This window comes from Cetorhinus maximus, chromosome 6, assembly GCF_964194155.1.
Source record: "Cetorhinus maximus chromosome 6, sCetMax3.hap1.1, whole genome shotgun sequence".
NCBI lineage: Eukaryota > Metazoa > Chordata > Chondrichthyes > Lamniformes > Cetorhinidae > Cetorhinus > Cetorhinus maximus.
The window spans coordinates 129,340,163-129,357,947 of NC_135884.1; the positions used below are offsets into that span (position 1 = coordinate 129,340,163).

A 17,785-nucleotide genomic window follows, 5' to 3' on the forward strand; every position below is an offset into this window, starting at 1 on the left:
ACTTCAAGACCTCCCGACTCGCCACATGGCACTACGAAACTCCTGAACATCTCCAACTCCATAACATTGAAGAAACCTGAAGAATGCTTGGGCAGGAAACTCCTCCCAAATAAGCACAATACCTCCAATCCAATATCTCAACAATCAAGTTTAAATTTACCTTGAAGTATGTGGACAGCCCTCAAAAGAATAAGGACTGGACATGGCCAATGCGGCCACTTGAAGTACAAATGGCACCTCAAAACCTTGTCTCGACTGTGGAAACCCTGAACAAACCATGACGCACATAATATCATCTTGCCTCCAACTAAAGTTTGAGGGTGACTTAGACTTGCACTCCAGTAGGGCAGCGGACTGGTTAAGGAACTTGACATTAAAACTGTGACGACAGCTTCTGCTCCTAAAGTCACAATAAAGGAGAAGATGCTGTTGATGAATATTGGCCAGGACAAGATAGGCAAACATATCCAAAAGATGCCATCTCTGACAGTGTAGCACTCCCTCAATATTACTAGGTGTCAGCCAAAATTTGTGCATGCAAATCTCTGAGTGGGACTTGAATCCAAAACCTTCTGACTCAGGAGGTACGGGTGCTACCAACTGAGCGACAGACAACAGATCTGAATAATCATCCTAATGGCTGATGAATCTTTGGGACCTCCCGAGGTTGTGAAAGGCACTATATAAATGCAAGTCTTTCTTTTTCTTTTACTTCTTGTTACTATTCTAATCTCTATTACTTTCAAGGTTATGCATCTGGGTTAAAGTTTAGTAGGTAGGGGGATTATGAATTCTGAATCTTAGATCATATTGACTGTTATCGATTAGAAAATAATGTATTTCATAAGAGTAATAGAGGTCTACAGCACAGAAAAAGGCCCATCAAGTCTGCGCCGGTCAAACAAGTACCTAACTATTCTAATCCCATTTTCCAGCACTTGGCCCATAGCCCTGTATGATATGGCATTCAGGTGCTCATCTAAACACTTCTTATATGTTATGAGGGTTTCTGCCTCTACCACCCTTTCACGCAGTGTTTTCCAGATTCCCACCACCCTCTGGGTGAAAAAATTCTTCCTCACATCCCCTTTAAATCTCCTGCCCCTTACCTAAAATCTATGTCCCCTGGTTATTGATCCCTCCACCAAGGTGAAAAGTTCCTTCCTGTTTACCCTATCTATGCCCCTCATAATTTTATACACCTCAATCATGTCCCCCCTCAATCTCCTCTGCTCCAAGGAAAATAACCCCAGTCTATCCAATCTCTCCTCATAACTAAAACTTTCCAGCCCAGGCAACATCCTGGTAAATCTCAGCAGGTCTGGCAGCATCGGTGGAGAAGAAATCAGTTAACGTTTCGAGTCTTCATGACCCTTCGGCAGAACTGAGTATAGTTAGGAGAAAGGTGAAATATAAGCTGGTCTAAAGTGGGGGGGGCGGGGGGAGAGAGAAGTTGAGGGTGGGGTGATTGTGGAGATAAGCAAGCAGTGATAGGAGCAGATAATCAAAAGATGTCACAGACAAAAGGATCAAAGAGGTGTTGAAGGTGGTGATATTACCTAAGAAAAGTGCTAATTAAGAATGGAAGGCAGGATACTCAAGGTACAGCTCTAGTGGGGGTGGGATGGAAAGACTAACAAAGTTTTAGTTTTAGATTTAAAAATAAAGGAAATAGGTGGGAAAAGAAGAATCTATATAAATTATTGAAAAAAAAGGGAGGGGGGAGAAACGGGGTGGGGATGGGTGGGGGGGGGAGTTTAAGATCTAAAGTTGTTGAATTCAATATTCAGCCCGGAAGGCTGTAAAGTGCCTAGTCGGAAGATGAGGTGCTGTTCCTCCAGTTTGCGTTGGGCTTCACTGGAACAATGCAACAAGCCAAGGACAGACATGTGGGCAAGAGAACAGGGTGGAGTGTTAAAATGGCAAGCGACAGGGATTATTTTGAGGGTGGGGTGATTGTGGAGATAAGCAAGCAGTGATAGGAGCAGATATTATTTTGAGGGTGGGGTGATTCCCCCCGCCCCCCCACCTTAGACCAGCTTACATTTCACCTTTCTCCTAACTATACTCAGTTCTGCCGAAGGGTCATGAGGACTCGAAACGTTAACTGATTTCTTCTCCACCAATGCTGCCAGACCTTCTGAGTTTTTCCAGGTAATTCTGTTTTTGTTTTGGATTTCCAGCATCCGCAGTAGCTTTTAGCTTTTTGTTTTTATCCTGGTAAATCTCCTCTGCACTCTCTCTCTAGGGCAATCACATCCTTCCTATAATGCAGATTCCAGAACAGCACGTAATACTCTAGCTGTGGCCTAGCCAGCATTTTATACAGTTCCAGCATCACCTCCCTGCTCTTATATTCTGTGCCTCGGCTAATAAAGGCAAGTATCCCATATGCCTTCTTAACCACCTTATCTACCTTATCAAGCACCTATCTATTCTAATCTCATTTTCCAGCATTTTTCCCATAGCCATGTATGCTATGGCATTTCAAGTGCTCATCTAAATACTTCTTAAATGTTGTGAGGGTTCCTGCCTCTACCACCCCTCAGGCAGTCTGTTCCAGATTCCAACCACCCTCTGGGTGAAAATATTTTTCCTCAAATTCCCTCTAAACCTCCTGCCCCTTACCTTAAATCTATGCTCCCTGGTTACTGACACCTTTGCTAAGGGGAAAAGTTTCTTCCTATCTACCCTATCTATGCACCTCATAATTTTGTATACTTCTATCAGGTCCCCACTCAGCTTTCTCTGCTCTTAGGAAAACAACCCTAGCCTATCCAGTCTCTCTTCATAGCTAAAACGTTCCAGCCCAGGCAACATCCTGGTGAATCTCCTCTGCACCTTCTCCAATGCAATCACATCCTTCCTATACTGTGGCGACCAGAACTGCATACAGTACTCCAGATGTGGCCTAACTCTATTTCACTTTCTAAACAAAAAATTGTATCAAATAACTTCCAAAGATGAAACTACTTTAGAGCAAAGATATTTTTACCGCTATTTGCACCAGATCTCACCTCACAGCAGTAGATCAAAATGGATGGGATCTCAGAGGGTCTGGAATAGAGGCGATCTAATACAGCGGGATTTTCTTGCATGGCCTTAATGTTAAACTTAGTGGAGCAGGCCAAATTGATAGTCTCATTACAATTATAAAGATAAGCAGAGTACAGGAAACTTTCCATTGGCTAAGGAGATTATTCGTTATCACAGGAAGTATCTGAAAACTCCCTCAAAACTGAAATAGTTTAATCTGCTGGACCGTCTGATCCTTGAAGACTGACTTGCACAAGGTAAGAAAAGGCATCACTGTCTATGCCAAACATGGGATTACTTTGAAACCCATTTCACAGTAGCCAGCCAGCACCTTTAGGTTATGTCCTAAAAAATACATTTGTTTATCATCAGAGCTTCATTTCTAGCCATAGAACTGATGAGGCACAGCTGGAAGGCATTAGGTTGGAGAATGATGTTCCAAATGGACAACAAATTTGAATAACGACCCATTAACTCCAATGAGTACATAACCTGGCTGGCAAAAAAATTCTAAATCCATGAATGATCACTGTCATGTTTACATGAATGCCAAAAATATCCTAATTCATGCTTATGAAGCATTGCTTAATAATCCTGGAAAAGATTTCCTCTCGTTGCTATGTTTTAGCCAAATTGAAAGGATAGCAGGAAAGTTTCCGATATTCACCATTTTGGTGAGATTGTAAAACATCCCAAAACATCTCTCCTCATTCTTGGTTCCCCCAACATAGGAAATGTGTTCTCTATATAGGCCTTATTAAATGCATTTAACATTTCAATTAACTTGATCAAATCAACTCTCAATCTCGTATACAGAAGTGAATACAAGCTCATTTTCTGCAATCTGTCCTCATAATTTAACCCTCTAACCCAGGATCATTTTGGTGAATCTGTGCTACACCCCCTCCAAGGTTACCATGTTCTTCCTGAAGTCTGGTGCCCAAAACTGAATGCAGTACTCCAGACGGGGTCTAGCTAAGGCTCTAATCAATAGTTCACCTAACATCACCTTGAGGAACTGCAGGTGGTTGTTAAAACAAATAATATGACACTTGAAGCAATATGATGGTATAAATGGATCAAATCAAAAATTGAAAGAAAATTGCACACCTCAGACCAAGCACAGTGTGGGGCATGGCGTAAATTAGTCACTCTTACCAATCTGTTCAATCTCATCTCACATAAATGCTTGCTTGATTGTGGGACTGTGTCTCGCTTTAATATTATCAATACATTTGGAAATGAAAACTGGCACAACCTTGGGTTTAATACACAGATGGAGAAATTCAATAAATAGCTTACCTGTTCTTAACTTATCTGTAAGTCAGACTACAGTGCTAATATCCTGAATTTGGTCTTTGCTATGCCTCTGTCTCAGGTATAAAAATAGTCACTTGGTAGTACAGAACTTGAGCATTGCTGAGAAAGAGACATGTCGAAGCTTTTTGCCTTGCACTCATCAAGACAGTTCGCAAGAATACCAATATAAAGGGAAAACAACAATTTATACTGTTTGTGAAGAGAGTGCTGATTAGTTGGCAAGTGAATTCATATACCACATTACTTACTTGTGTGATGGGCAGAATGTTTTTTTTGGCTCGATGGCAGCATCCTGTTAGTGCCGAATACCATTCATGTTGCTACTGCATAGTAGCAGCGTGAAACAGTTAGCTTCAAATATTTGTCGCTCAAATATTTGAGATACCTTGCCTTTCCGGGGTAATCTGAGGTGGACTGGGCACTTTTCAGGGCCGAAAGTGACAGCCTTAGGGCCATTAATGAGTTTGCATGACACACAGCACAAAATGATCTGATTAGGGTAGCCATTATCCCGTAGGATGCCTTTGATGCGCCCTATTTTAGCATCAAGCTTGCATGGTGAGAAAATGGCTCGGGCCCTATTTACAAGGTTGCCAATAAGACCAATCTTATAGCGCGTGGAGCTGTAAGAATCCCAACGCATATATTGACCAGTGAAGGTAGGCTTGCGGTAGACAGTTGTAGGCAACCCCCAGCTGATTTCTCAACTAGTACATCAAGGAAGGGGGGTTCATTTGACTGCTCCATTTCAAAGGTGAATTTGAACGCAGGATGGAGCCCATTAAGGCATGTAAGCAAATGATTACATGCTGCTGCGGATTTATATATAGCAAACGTATCATCCATATATCGGAAATATGCAAGGGGTAGGAGATTGGGTATCATTCCATCAAAGGCACATTTCTCATGGGACCCAACAAAGGTGTTTGCAAGAGCTGGGCCTTGAGGGGATCCCATGGCAACACCATCTATTTGGGCATACACGGTGTCATTAAAACTAAACAACTGCGCGAGTTGCCAATTTCATAAGTTCAATGATTCACGCAATGGTGGCAGGTCCAGATCGCCATGATATAGGGCTTCAGCGCAAATATCTATGGCTTCCTGGTGGAACATTGGTGAATAGGCTAGCAACGTCAAATGAGCACATGGACACTGCACTGCTATCGATATGCAAGTCCTGTATGGCCTTCATAAATGTGAAATAGTCCTTCAAAGTATATGTGGAAAACTTGGTCAAAACGAGTTGTAACAATTCGCCTAATCATTTGGTCAATTCATGTTGTGCAGAACCAGGCATAGATAAGATAGGGCGCAAAGGGACATCACTTTTGTGTGTTTTAGGCAGCCCATACATATGTTGACATAGCAAACCGTGAGAACGAACACTGTCATTTATATCACGCCGTAGCTCATAGCTCTTACACAAGTCCAGCGAGCGTTTTTTTTAAGCTTACTTTCGAGGAAGGCTGTCCTGTCATGTCGAGCAGCAGATCCAATGGATACGAATTTGGACCCGTCATTAAGAATGCCGTGCATTTTGTTGATATAGTCACGCTTGTTAAGGATGACTATTCCCGTTCCTTTGTCAGGTTTACTGATGTGTATATCCAGGTTGGTCTTAAGGCCTCACAATGCTGTAAGACATTCGTGTTGCATGTGAAAGTCAGCCAATTGCTGAAAGTCAACCAATCAGCATTCTCTTCACATACAATATAAATTGTTGTTTTCCTCTTATATTTGTATTCTTGCAAAGTGTCCTGATGAGTATAAGACGAAAAGCTTTGACATGTCTCTTTTTTCAGCAATACTCATGTTTTTTACTCCCAAATGACGATTTGAGGCAGAGGTACAACAAAGACCAAATTCGGAATATCAACAACATAGTTCGACTTACAGGTAAGTTAAGGACAAGTAAGCTGTCCATTGAATTTCTCCAAGTGTGTATTAAACCCACGGTTGTGCCAGTTTTCATTTCTAAACAATAATGCTAAAGCAAGACACAGCCCCCATGATCGGGCAAGTATTTATGCAAGATGAGATTGAACAGATTGGTAATAGGGTTATTAATTTATGCCATGCCCTACACTGCGCTTGGTCTGAGGTGCGCAAATTTCTTTCATTTTTCGATTTGATCCGTTTATGCCGCTATACTGCTTCAATAGATAACCGTAGTACCTGTTTGAAACATGTCCGCACCATAATATGACAACTTTTTGACAGATTTCTTGCCTGCAGGAGGGTGGGAGTGGGTCTAGTCATGCTGGCGAGGCAGGCTTGATGGACCAGCTGGTCTTCTCCTGCCCATAATTTTTGTACGTTTAGAATTTCTTTGTTTGCTAATAAATCAGATATTATGGCATCCAACGTATCACAGAATCACACAGTGCAGAAGAGGTCCTTCGGCCCATCGAGTCTGCACCGACACAAGAGAAACACCTGACCTACCTACCTAATCACATTTACCAGCACTTGGCCCATAGCCTTGAATGTTATGACGTGCCAAGTGCTCATCCAGGTACTTATTAAAGGATGTGAGGCAACCCGCCTCCACCACCCTCCCAGGCAGCGCATTCCAGACTGTCACCACCCTCTGGGTAAAAAAGTTTTTCCTCACATCCCCCCTAAACCTCCTGCCCCTCACCTTGAACTTATGTCCCCCTCGTGACTAACCCTTCAACTACGGGGAACAGCTGCTCCCTATCCACCCTGTCCATGCCCCTCATAATCTTGAACACCTCGATCAGGTCACCCCTCAGTCTTCTCTGCTCCAATGAAAACAACCCAAGTCTATCCAACCTCTCTCCATAACTTCAATGTTTCATCCCAGGCAACATCCTGGTGAATCTCCTCTGCACCCCCTCGAGTGCAATCACATCCTTCCTATAATGTGGCAACCAGAACTGCACACACTACTCCAGCTGTGGCCTCACCAAGGTTCTATACAATTCCAACATGACCTCCCTACTTTTGTAATCTATGCCTCAATTGATAAAGGCAAGTCTCCCATATGCCTTTTTCACCACCTCACTAACATGCCCCTCCGCCTTCAGAGATCTATGGACACACACGCCAAGGTCCCTTTGTTCCTCAGAACTTCCGAGTGTCACGCCGTTCATTGAATACTTCCTTGTCAAATTACTCCTTCCAAAGTGTATCACCTCATACTTTTCAAGGTTAAATTCCATCTGCCACTTATCTGCCCATTTGACCATCCCGTCTATATCTTCCTGTAGCCCAAGACACTCGACCTCACTGTTAACCACCCAGCCAATCTTTGTGTCATCCGCAAACTTACTAATCCTATCCCCCACATAGTCATCTATGTCGTTTATATAAATGACAAATAATAGGGGACCCAGCACAGATCCCTGTGGTACGCCACTGGACACTGGCTTCCAGTCACTAAAGCATCCTTCTGTCATCACCCTCTGTCTCCTACAACTAAGCCTATTTTGAACCCACCCCATCAAGTTACCCTGTATCCCATGTGCATTTGCCTTCTTTATAAGTCTCCCATGTGGGACCTTGTCAAAGGCTTTGCTGAAATCTATATAAACTACATCAACTACACTACCCTCATCTACACACCTGGTCACCTCAAAAAATTCAATCAAATTTGTTAGGCATGACCTCCCTCTGACAAAGCCATGCTGACTATCACCAATCAAACCTTGCCTCTCCAAGTGGAGATAGATTCTCTCCTTCAGAATTTTCTCCAATAGTTTCCCTACCACTGACATGAGACTCACTGGCCTGTAGTTCCCTGGCTTATCTCTACAACCCTTCTTAAATAGCAGAACCACATTAGCTGTTCTCCAGTCCTCTGGCACCTCCCCCGTGGCCAGAGAGGAATTAAAAATTTGGGTCAGAGCCCCTGCCATCTTCTCCCTTGCCTCCCTCAGCAGTCTGGAACACAAAACATCCAGATCTGGAGATTTGTCCACTTTTAAGCCTGCCAACACCTCCAATACCTTGTCACTCTCTATATCAATTTGCTCAAGAACCTTGCAGTCTCTCTCCCCGAGTTCCATACCTTCATCCTCATTCTCTTGGGAGAAGACGGATGTGAAGTATTTGTTCAACACTCTACCAATGTCCTCTGGCTCCACCCATAGGTTGCCCCCTTGGTCCCTTCTGGGCCCGACTCTTTCCCTGGTTATCCTCTTCCCATTGATATACTTATAGAATATCTTGGGATTTTCCCTACTTTTACCAGCCAGAGCTTTCTCATATCCCCTCTTTGCTCTCCTAATTGCTTTAAGCTCCACCTGTACTTTCTGTACTCCACTAATGCCTCCGCTGATTTGCTCCCCTTGTACCTGCTAAAAGCCTCTCTTTTCCTTCTCATCATAACCTGAATATCTCTGGTCATACGTGGATCTTTGGGCTTGTTACTCCTTCCTATCACCCTAGAGGGAACATGTTGAGCCTGTACCTTCCCCATTTCCTTTTTGAATGCCCCCCACTGCTCCTCTGTAGCTGTTCCCAGTCTACCTTGGAGGAACCAGCGCCCTCATCAGCCTCCAAATTGAAATATCAATTTGCGAGCAGGACCCCAGGGGACTCCTGGACTACCTGCCTGTTTCTCTTGGACTGCCTGGTGGTCACCCATTCCCTTCCTTCCTCAAGTCCCTTCATCTGCGGTAATTTCGTAAAAGAAAATATATTGTCATGATAATGTAATTCTTTGAGCTTCAATACCAAATTCTAAATATCAGTCACATTCAAAATATTAGCACGGAGTTTGCTTGCTGAGAAATCTAGCAATCTTAGTGCTGCGAATTTCAGCTCTAGTGTTAGTGCAGTGCAGTGTTATGAAAATGATTTCTTTACTAGGTATTCACAGCCTAGAGCAGCAGTGATATTGTCAGACAAAAGCAAAATACTGCAGATGCTGGAAATCTAAAACAAAAACAAAATACAAAAACAAAAATAGCTGGAAAAACTCAGCAGGTCTGACAGCATTTGCGGAAAGGATGACAGTTAACGCTTCCAGTCCGTATGACTCTTCACCTGAACTCAATTCAGATGAAGAATCATACGGACCTGAAATGTTAACTGTCTTCCTCTCCGCAGATGCTGTCAGACCTGCTGAGTTTTTCCAGTGATATTGTCAGGCTATCCAAGCAGCCAATTATATTACAGGATTTTCACAGCTAAGCAACAAGGAAATAAAAGGCAGTAAAACAAAATCACGAATTTTCTTTTTACATAGAACAAATTAAAGTTTGAGGTATACACATGGGGTGAAGGTGGAAGGCACAGCTTGTGGCAGAATCCTGAATGACAGATCACAACTTTTAACATTATCTTGAATTTAAAAAAGGATATGTGATGATTTCCACAGGATATCTGATGATTGCATTAATCACAAATGGGGCATCAGCAGCTCTTCCTGCTGTCCACACAGGATACTGATTGGTAAAAATTGTTGTTACTAGAACCCAAAAAGACAGTTAGTGTCCAAATTAGATTCAGAGGGAAAAATTTAGTTCTATGATGAGCATTTCATATTGTCATATCAATGCACAATACACAGCAATGAAAATCTCACCATTTCTATCTTGATATGATGCAATAACATGTGCCAGGTCAAAGGCACTTGCAAATGGACTGTCATCATTAAATATTGAAACCTGGGAAATAAAAACAATATAAGCATATATACATAAGTCTCAGTTGTTTGTCCATTTATCTGATTGGGCATCTTATCGATCTATCATGGTAGTATGCAAATAGTCTATAGTACCTGGTCCCAATATCTGGTTAGTCGTTAGCTCAGTGTTTCCTGGGTTTCCTTACTCCAGAACATTACAGGCTCCAGAGTTGACAATTATTTATTTAATTGTCTTCATTTTTTAAAACTTCATTTGTTGAATGTTTATTTAGTTTTCCAATAGTCTACCACTGATACTTAAGGGCTGCATTTTATGCCCATCACCAGGCGAGCAGTGCACTCCTCCGCCTCCCCTGCCCCTGTAAAATCCAGTCCTAAATGTTGATATCTATCTAACAAAATATGTAATTAAAAGCTTGAGGTTCTGGCATTTAATATGTTTAGTGATTCCTATTTCTGCTTTGCACTACACGCTTGTCTGCCTGTGCCCTCCACTTCCCCAGCTTGTGTACACATTTATAATCTCTTTTGGTCAGTGATCTGCACACTCTAATTATTCACTAACACCATGTCACCCCACCTCCAACCACAACCCCAGATTGAGCTATCTATACACATATGAGATCACAAGTGAACATTAATGACGAAGGTACTTTGATCTATCCTAAATCAACAAGGAACCTACAATATACCAACCTTAGCAACTAGCTCTTTAGTAAATAATTCTAGGGGATTTTGACTCCACAATCCACAAGGAAGTCCATTCCAAAATTATGTGCTCTCTTAGTGAATAAGAACTTCCTCATAGCAGTTTTTACTAGATTCACCTTGGGCCATATCCTACCATTCTGATGTTATTTAAAATAACATTCCAGATTTTTTCCCCCTGCAATTGGCTACTATCTATATAGGCTGAATAATTTGGACTGGGTTAGTGGGGGGTGGGGGGGTGGCGGTGTGGGTGGGAACGACAAACCCCTTCTCCAGAAACCACGGCAGTGTGGCGCTGACACACCCTACACCGCGCTGCCCCGCAGCCATAAAGCAGCGCAGGGTGGATTTATGATGGACCAATCCGATTGGCCGGCAGCTCCATCCGTCCCGGCAGCACCAGGAAGATGTCAGTGGCTGCTGCCAGTACTACTGGTGGAGAAAGAGCCCGCGAGGGCCTTGGATCCCTGGAGCAAGTATGTCTGTTATGCCGTGGACAGCGCATTATCAGCGTCAATTGGCTTGATTGACCCTTAATTGTTCATTTAACTATGGCGGGCAGGGTGCGGATTTCGGGCCTGCCCGCCTGCACCACCCCACCCCCCTCCCCACCATAATATGGGGGTGAGCTCAGGTGGGAGAGGTGGTGGGATGGGTGCCCAACCCATTTTATGGCCCCCCTATATTTAAAATGCCCCTCCCGCAGGAAACATGCCCACCGAGGGCATGTAACATTCAGCCCCATACCTCTATGAGGTCCCTCTCAGTAACTCTTTACAAAGTGTAAAGTCCCTGTTTCTTAAGATTTTCTTCATAAGAGTATCCTTGGTCACGAAAGTTCAGATTTGAGGGGCTTCTCTGCACCACCTCACAAAGCCAAGTACAGAAAAGGAAGTTGTTTGGCCCATCTGAATCTGTCAAAGAATTCTTATGACTCCCTCCAATCACAACATCTAATTGCCTCTAGAGAAGCTGCAAATTTTTTGCCTCTGCACATTGTTACGGCAGAATGAGGAGAAACTTCTTTAGCCAGAGAGTGGTGAATCTATGGAATTCATTGCCACAGAAGGCTGTGGAGGCCAGGTCATTGAGTGTATTTAAGACCGAGATAGATAGGTTTTTGATTAGTAAGGGGATCAAAGGTTACGGGGAGAAGGCGGGAGAATGGGGTTGAGAAACTTATCAGCCATGATTGAATGGCGGAGCAGACTCGATGGGCCGATTGGCCTAATTTCTGCTCCTATGTCTTATGGTCTTATGATCTAATTTAAGTGCACCTGCCTGGTGTAAAAAAGGCATCAATCAGCATCCTGAAAATGCTTGTTGGGTCTTTTGTTGCCTCACTTACAATGCTTCAACAGCCACCATCCTGGGTAGGATCCTAAGTGTTGTAGGAGGTTATTTGTAATATATAAACCTGGGTGCTAATAAATATACAGGGCCCCGAATGCAATTCTGAGATACTAATAGGTGGAGTGTGTGCATTGCACACTCTGCCTATTTTAATACTGTTAAGTGGCTTGAACAGAAATTGGTGAAAGACCATTTGGCCAATTGTGTCTCTGCCACCCATTTGAAAGAGCTTTCCAATAGTGCCAATACCCCACTTTTTTTTCCATAGTCCTGCCCTTTTCAGACCAACATCCATTCTTCCCAACCTCCACGAATGTTTCTCTAACCCCCAGTTCTGACTATCAGCTGGTTCTGCATAAAATTATGCCAATTTTTGGCTCTCCCCAACTGGCAAGCTACCTCAGAGTGTCAGTTTGTTGCCTGCAGCTTGATGGTAACATATAAATCAAGGCTAAGCCTTGCTTCATGTTTAAAGACGGCAGTGCTTCAACAGTGAGAGGTCTTTATTGAACTGATCTCAAAATTGCAGCCTCCAGAGAGACTGCCTCAGGGCATAGTCTCATGATTACAGCAAGTCAGATGGGACATGTAGTACTGTTGCATTTCAAAACCAAAACATGTCCCTTTTCCTAGCCAACAAAAGACAAAGTTGCATGCATGATCATGTGGAACTGTGAGTTACCCAAGACTAGATACGCACTATTCTCATGCATTAACTAGTCAGTCTCTGGGTTGATGACTTCCAGATCATGTTGGTAGCTCATGTTTTTTCATGGTTACATATGATTCTTCAAGGAGTCTTTCAGGGTCACAGTTTCTTTGTGTGCCTTTTCTACCTGCTGTTTTGCCTGGCTGTACATCTGGTTGAGTTTTTTCAATTCCTGCTTTGTTTTGCCAACTGTGGAATTGAGGGTAGTTATTTCCTCCTGGTACCTTTGTCCCTCATCTCTAAAATTTGTTTGTTCAGATCTCTCAAAGCTTGGTTCATTGAAGGCTTCAGCTAATCGTGCGTTTTCAATGGTATTTACTGAGCTTGAACCTTGCGCTTCAAATCTTCCAGTTCAGCTCTGATATGAACATTTTCCTGTAGATCTGGTTCATTTACTTTCGGCTCGTGCATTTCATTGTACTTAATATTTAAGTAAACGACCAGACGGTTGCCAACCATTTGTTTCCCTCTCTCTGGGGTCTTCTATCACCGTTTCTCTGGGGTCTTTTGTTGCCCCCTGTTGGCACATTCAGGGTTATCAGTCCAAGTTTTAGGCTTGTTTCAGCTGAGGTGGATGGCTATTGCGTCCCATCTTTTATCTGGATCTCTAGTCTTTCTTCTTGCATATCTTGCCATCATATAGCCTCAACCTTACTTTTGAGGGCTTCATTTTCGGATCGCCATGTTGAGCTACTTCGCACAGGTGTGTGAAGGTCATTATGTTGCATGACGCACCAGTTCTATCAAACACGTCATGTTCACTTGATACTCTCCTTCTGCGATCAGCATTGTAACAGTCACAAACCATTTATCCTCCATATACTTGACAGAACCAACCTGTTGTATGCTGTGTAGTTCTCCATCAGGCTCTTCTGCCAATATCTCTCCAGCGGCCATCTGTATAGACTTGTTATGTTGTTTTCTCGCCAAACACTTGGGTGCGAAATGATTTGGTTTCTTGCAGTTAAAACACTGCTTTCCCCACACAGGTTCCAGTTTGTTAATTAAATCCATTGCTAGATTTTAGCTTTGGCATTGTAAGTGGAAAAATTGCCAATTCTGCCACATATTGCCTTTCATTTCAACAGGAACTACGATAGGAAGTTTAGAGCAGCCATATTATTTACTCAGTATTTTCCCTTGCAGCCTTCAGTTTGTTTGCTTTTCCTTGTCTTTTTTCAACAGCTTTTAGCAGATTTGAACATTTGTGTGCACCTGGGTTCTCAGTGTCTTCTCTGCAGCATTTGCATGATTTCAAATCTCTATTTTAGCTCCACTTCCTGACACTATGTTTCACGTTTAAAGACAGCAGTGATACTCAGTGTCTTCTCAGTGAGAGATCTTTACTGAACTGATCTCAAGATGACAGCTTACAGAGAGACTGCATCATGGCATAATCACATGACTATAGCAAGCCAGATGGGACATGTAGTACTGTTGCATTTCAAAACCCAAACAGGCCTAACATGGCTTGGACCTCACAACAGTAACAATGTCAAATAAACTTCACCCATCAGCATCCTGTTGTATGCCTTAGGTTAAAGCCACTCCCACTGAATGTTCAATGTACCATGTCTACAAATCTTGGCATAGTCTTCTTGAAATGGAATTCAGTGGTGAAGTAAATACAATTTAGTAAAATATTTTTAAACTGCTGAGATGGCACACTGTTTATGGAGTCATGCAAATGGAGCAAGTGAACAGTTTCAGATGTCACCACTTATAATTGGAACTGATAATTTTCAAGTTTAGTTGTAAATTTGGAAAATAATATTTAAATTATCATGGTGAGAGGTTATTGTTCACAAACAGCTTCAAAGCAGAAAATCCTTACAGTAAAATATAAACTTTTTTAAAAAGGAGATACACTTACATTATAGCGTGTGTCAAGACCTTTGTGTCGAAGTGGCTCTCGTTGATGTAGCTTTAAGTCACCATTCACAGTAAACTGAGACCCAGGTATGGAGGATGAGAAATAGGCATATGCCATACTCTGCATTATGAATGTAGACATTCTCTGAAAACAACAGCATGATATAGTTAAGCTAATAGCAGATATTCCATGATTTGGAAGTTGGAAGTAATGCTGTTTTTGAGGGGATGGCAGGAAATCAGTGAAAGTGCTGTACATTTCCATTGTAAGATTTTGGAAATATTGTGGAAATAAGTTTGCACAAGATGTGTTCAGCACAGACAAGCAAAGGGTACTTTTTTGGTTCCTGAAAAATAAATACAATGTTTTCCTTCCCCATTGTAGGCAGAGGGATAGATAAAGAAATTTGGAAATTGGCCTGTCAGGAAAGAGAGGAGAGGAGCAAATTGGCTAGGTATTCAGTAGTTAAGTTAGGGATTTGGGGACCTTGGACATCAAAACCTGGGCACGCCATCAAGGAGATTAAAGACCAAACCACAGCAGGTTTTCTGAGGGGATGGAGAGTAATTGGAAACGTAAAGAAACTGTTTCTGGGCTCGTATAATAAACAGATTAATAAACATATTAATTAATATAAATGGGTGGAATTTGTTCAGTCAACTGACACATTCCAACTCACTTTGTATGGAACTTCAGTAGGACCCAGCACAACTTTGGAAGCTAGCATGCAGTGACATGACACATATCAGCTTCTAGGTTACATATTTTGAAGGGTGGTGGGGTCCAGATCAGGATCCACCAAACCACACCACCCCCAACCCCGACAAAAAACATAAGAAGGTTTGGTGACTTTTTGAAATGTTTTAGAATCACCCCACCCCCACCCCCTGATAAAGGAGACCAGTAAATTATTCCTCTGGGAATGGAAGAAGAGATGGATGGGATGAAGCACCTTCCCCCAAATTATAGCAGAAACTTCAGTTGTCAGCAGTGAATGGCTGGCTGGTGGATGCTCAAGATGTACAGGTGCACAAAGGTCCCATGCAAACTAGGTGTTTTCCACGAACCCAACATAGTCTGACGTTGTCAGTGCTGGAGGGCACCAGCAGGCATGATTCTGGTATAACCACTGGAAATGTTAGAGCGCTAAGAGTTAATAATCGAACTGAATTATACAACTATAAATGGTCATAGAGCAACAGGCTTTCTAAAAATAATGGGAGAGCAGTGAGCTGTCTGTGGGTGAGGGAGAGCTAGTTCGTTGTCTTTTACAGGTATCAGAACATCATATAGAAAGATTAGAATAGTATAGCTTGCATGTCATTTACAATTTAGGTAAATAAGAGGTCCATAAATTGCCTATGAGAGGGTCTGAGAATAGATACATTATGAAGTCTTATCTGTGAAATCTATCTTTGAAGTAGGTAACAAGATGCACGGGCAAGACACTTTCCAACTAATCCTGGGAAAGTAAAGTGAAATTAATCATAGCTTCACTTTACACAGTATGAACTGATTGCCTATGAACAAATTCTGTTCCGCATACAGATGTTTGTTTCCTTTTTTCTATCTTTCTCACTCTGTAGGAATTGGTTCTTGCTCTACTACAGGGAAAGGAGCTAGCTGTTTGGTGAGTATTAGTGAGTGGTTAAGGTCTACTCTTTTCCTAAGGTTTAAAATAGTATACAAATTGGTGGTAAAGTTAATAAAATATATCAAAAAATTACATAAGTGAATAATATAATTAAGTAATTATTTAAAACACATTAAAGATGGCAGGACAGGTGATGAGTCAAGGCTGCAGCATAAGCTCCTGGATAACAATGTGCTCCAGCGTCAACATGTCTGCTGTATGTGTTTGTGGCTTGAGGAACTGCGGCTCAGAGCTGAAGGCTGAGCTGCAGACACTACGACACATCAGGGAAGGGGGAAGTTACCTGGATGCTTTGTACCAGGAGGCAGTGACACCACTTAGGACAGAGTTTTCTGGTATGGTCAGTGATCAGATACAGGATGGTGTAACTGCGAGTGAGGCAGGTAAGGAGATCCAGAGGGCAGGAGTGCAAGAGTGTCAGCCTCTGCAATTGTCCAGTAGGTTTAAGGTTCGGGGGGGGGTGGGGCGTGGAGCAGGGTGGACAAGCAATGGCACGTGATAGAGTAAGCCATTCAAGTGGAGGAAGCAAAAAGGAATGTAGTGGTAGTAAGGGACAATATAATGAGGGGGATCGATTCTGTTCTCTGCAGCAAAGAACGAGAGTCCAGGTGGCTGTGTTGCTTGCCCGGTGCCAGGGTTCGGGACATCTGCTCAGAGCTAGAAAGGAACTTGCAATGGAGGGGGAGAGGATCCAGTTGTCATGTCCATGTAAGGTACCAATGACATAGGCAGAACTAGGAAAGAGATTCTGCATAGGATATGAGGAGTAGGTACTAAACTGAAAAGCAGATCTCAAAGATTATAATCTCTGGGTTATTACCTGAGCCGCATGCAAATTGGCATGGGGTACATAAAATCCGAGAGATGAACAAGTGGCTCAAAGATTGGTGTGGGTTTTGGTTTGTAGGGCACTGGCGCCAGTACTGGGGAAAGTGGGGCTGTACCACTGGGATAGTCTATACCGAACTGTGCTGAGACCAATGTTCTTGCAAACCGCATAACTAGGGAAGTAGAGAGGGTTTTAAACTAAATAGTGGGAACAAGGGATCAAGTGTGGAAAGATGTGGTATATCAAACAGACAAGGTAAGAGACGAAAATAGTAATATGGGAAACAAGGGTCAGAGAATGGCAGGAAGGGACAGAGAGAAAAAAAACCTAAGGATGCACCAACAATCAAGACTAAATGTCACGAAGATAACAAAAAGGCAAAACTAAAGGCTCTATACCTGATTGTGCATAGCATTCATAACAAAGTAAACAAATTGATAGCGCACATTGAAGTAAATAAATATGATCTGATAGTCATTACAGAGACGTGGCTGCAGGATGACAAGGATTGGGTCCTGAATATTGAGGAGTATATGACCTTCAAGAAGAATAGGAAGCTATGTAAAGGTGGAGGGGTAGCACTGTTAATCAAGGATGGCATTTGTGCAATAGTTAGAGATAACCTTGGTTCAGGAGATCAGGATGTAGAATCGATTTGGGTGGAGATGAAGAATAGTAGG

General features: G+C 42.6%; 1 protein-coding gene across 2 annotated transcripts in view; it reads right to left on the reverse strand.

Moving 5' to 3' along the window:
- Positions 1-17,785, reverse strand: part of tmem231 (transmembrane protein 231) — a 64,378-nt gene that overhangs the window by 2,108 nt on the left and 44,485 nt on the right. The window contains exons 4-6 of one of the 2 annotated variants that reach the window (XM_078544529.1): positions 14,623-14,766; positions 9,914-9,995; positions 9,694-9,796 (exon numbers count right to left, since the gene is read on the reverse strand). In XM_078544529.1, coding sequence (XP_078400655.1) covers positions 9,694-9,796; positions 9,914-9,995; positions 14,623-14,766 — 329 coding nt within the window. Of the gene's footprint in view, positions 1-9,690; positions 9,797-9,913; positions 9,996-14,622; positions 14,767-17,785 lie in introns of both variants that reach the window. The other variant, XM_078544528.1, reaches the window with a different exon arrangement.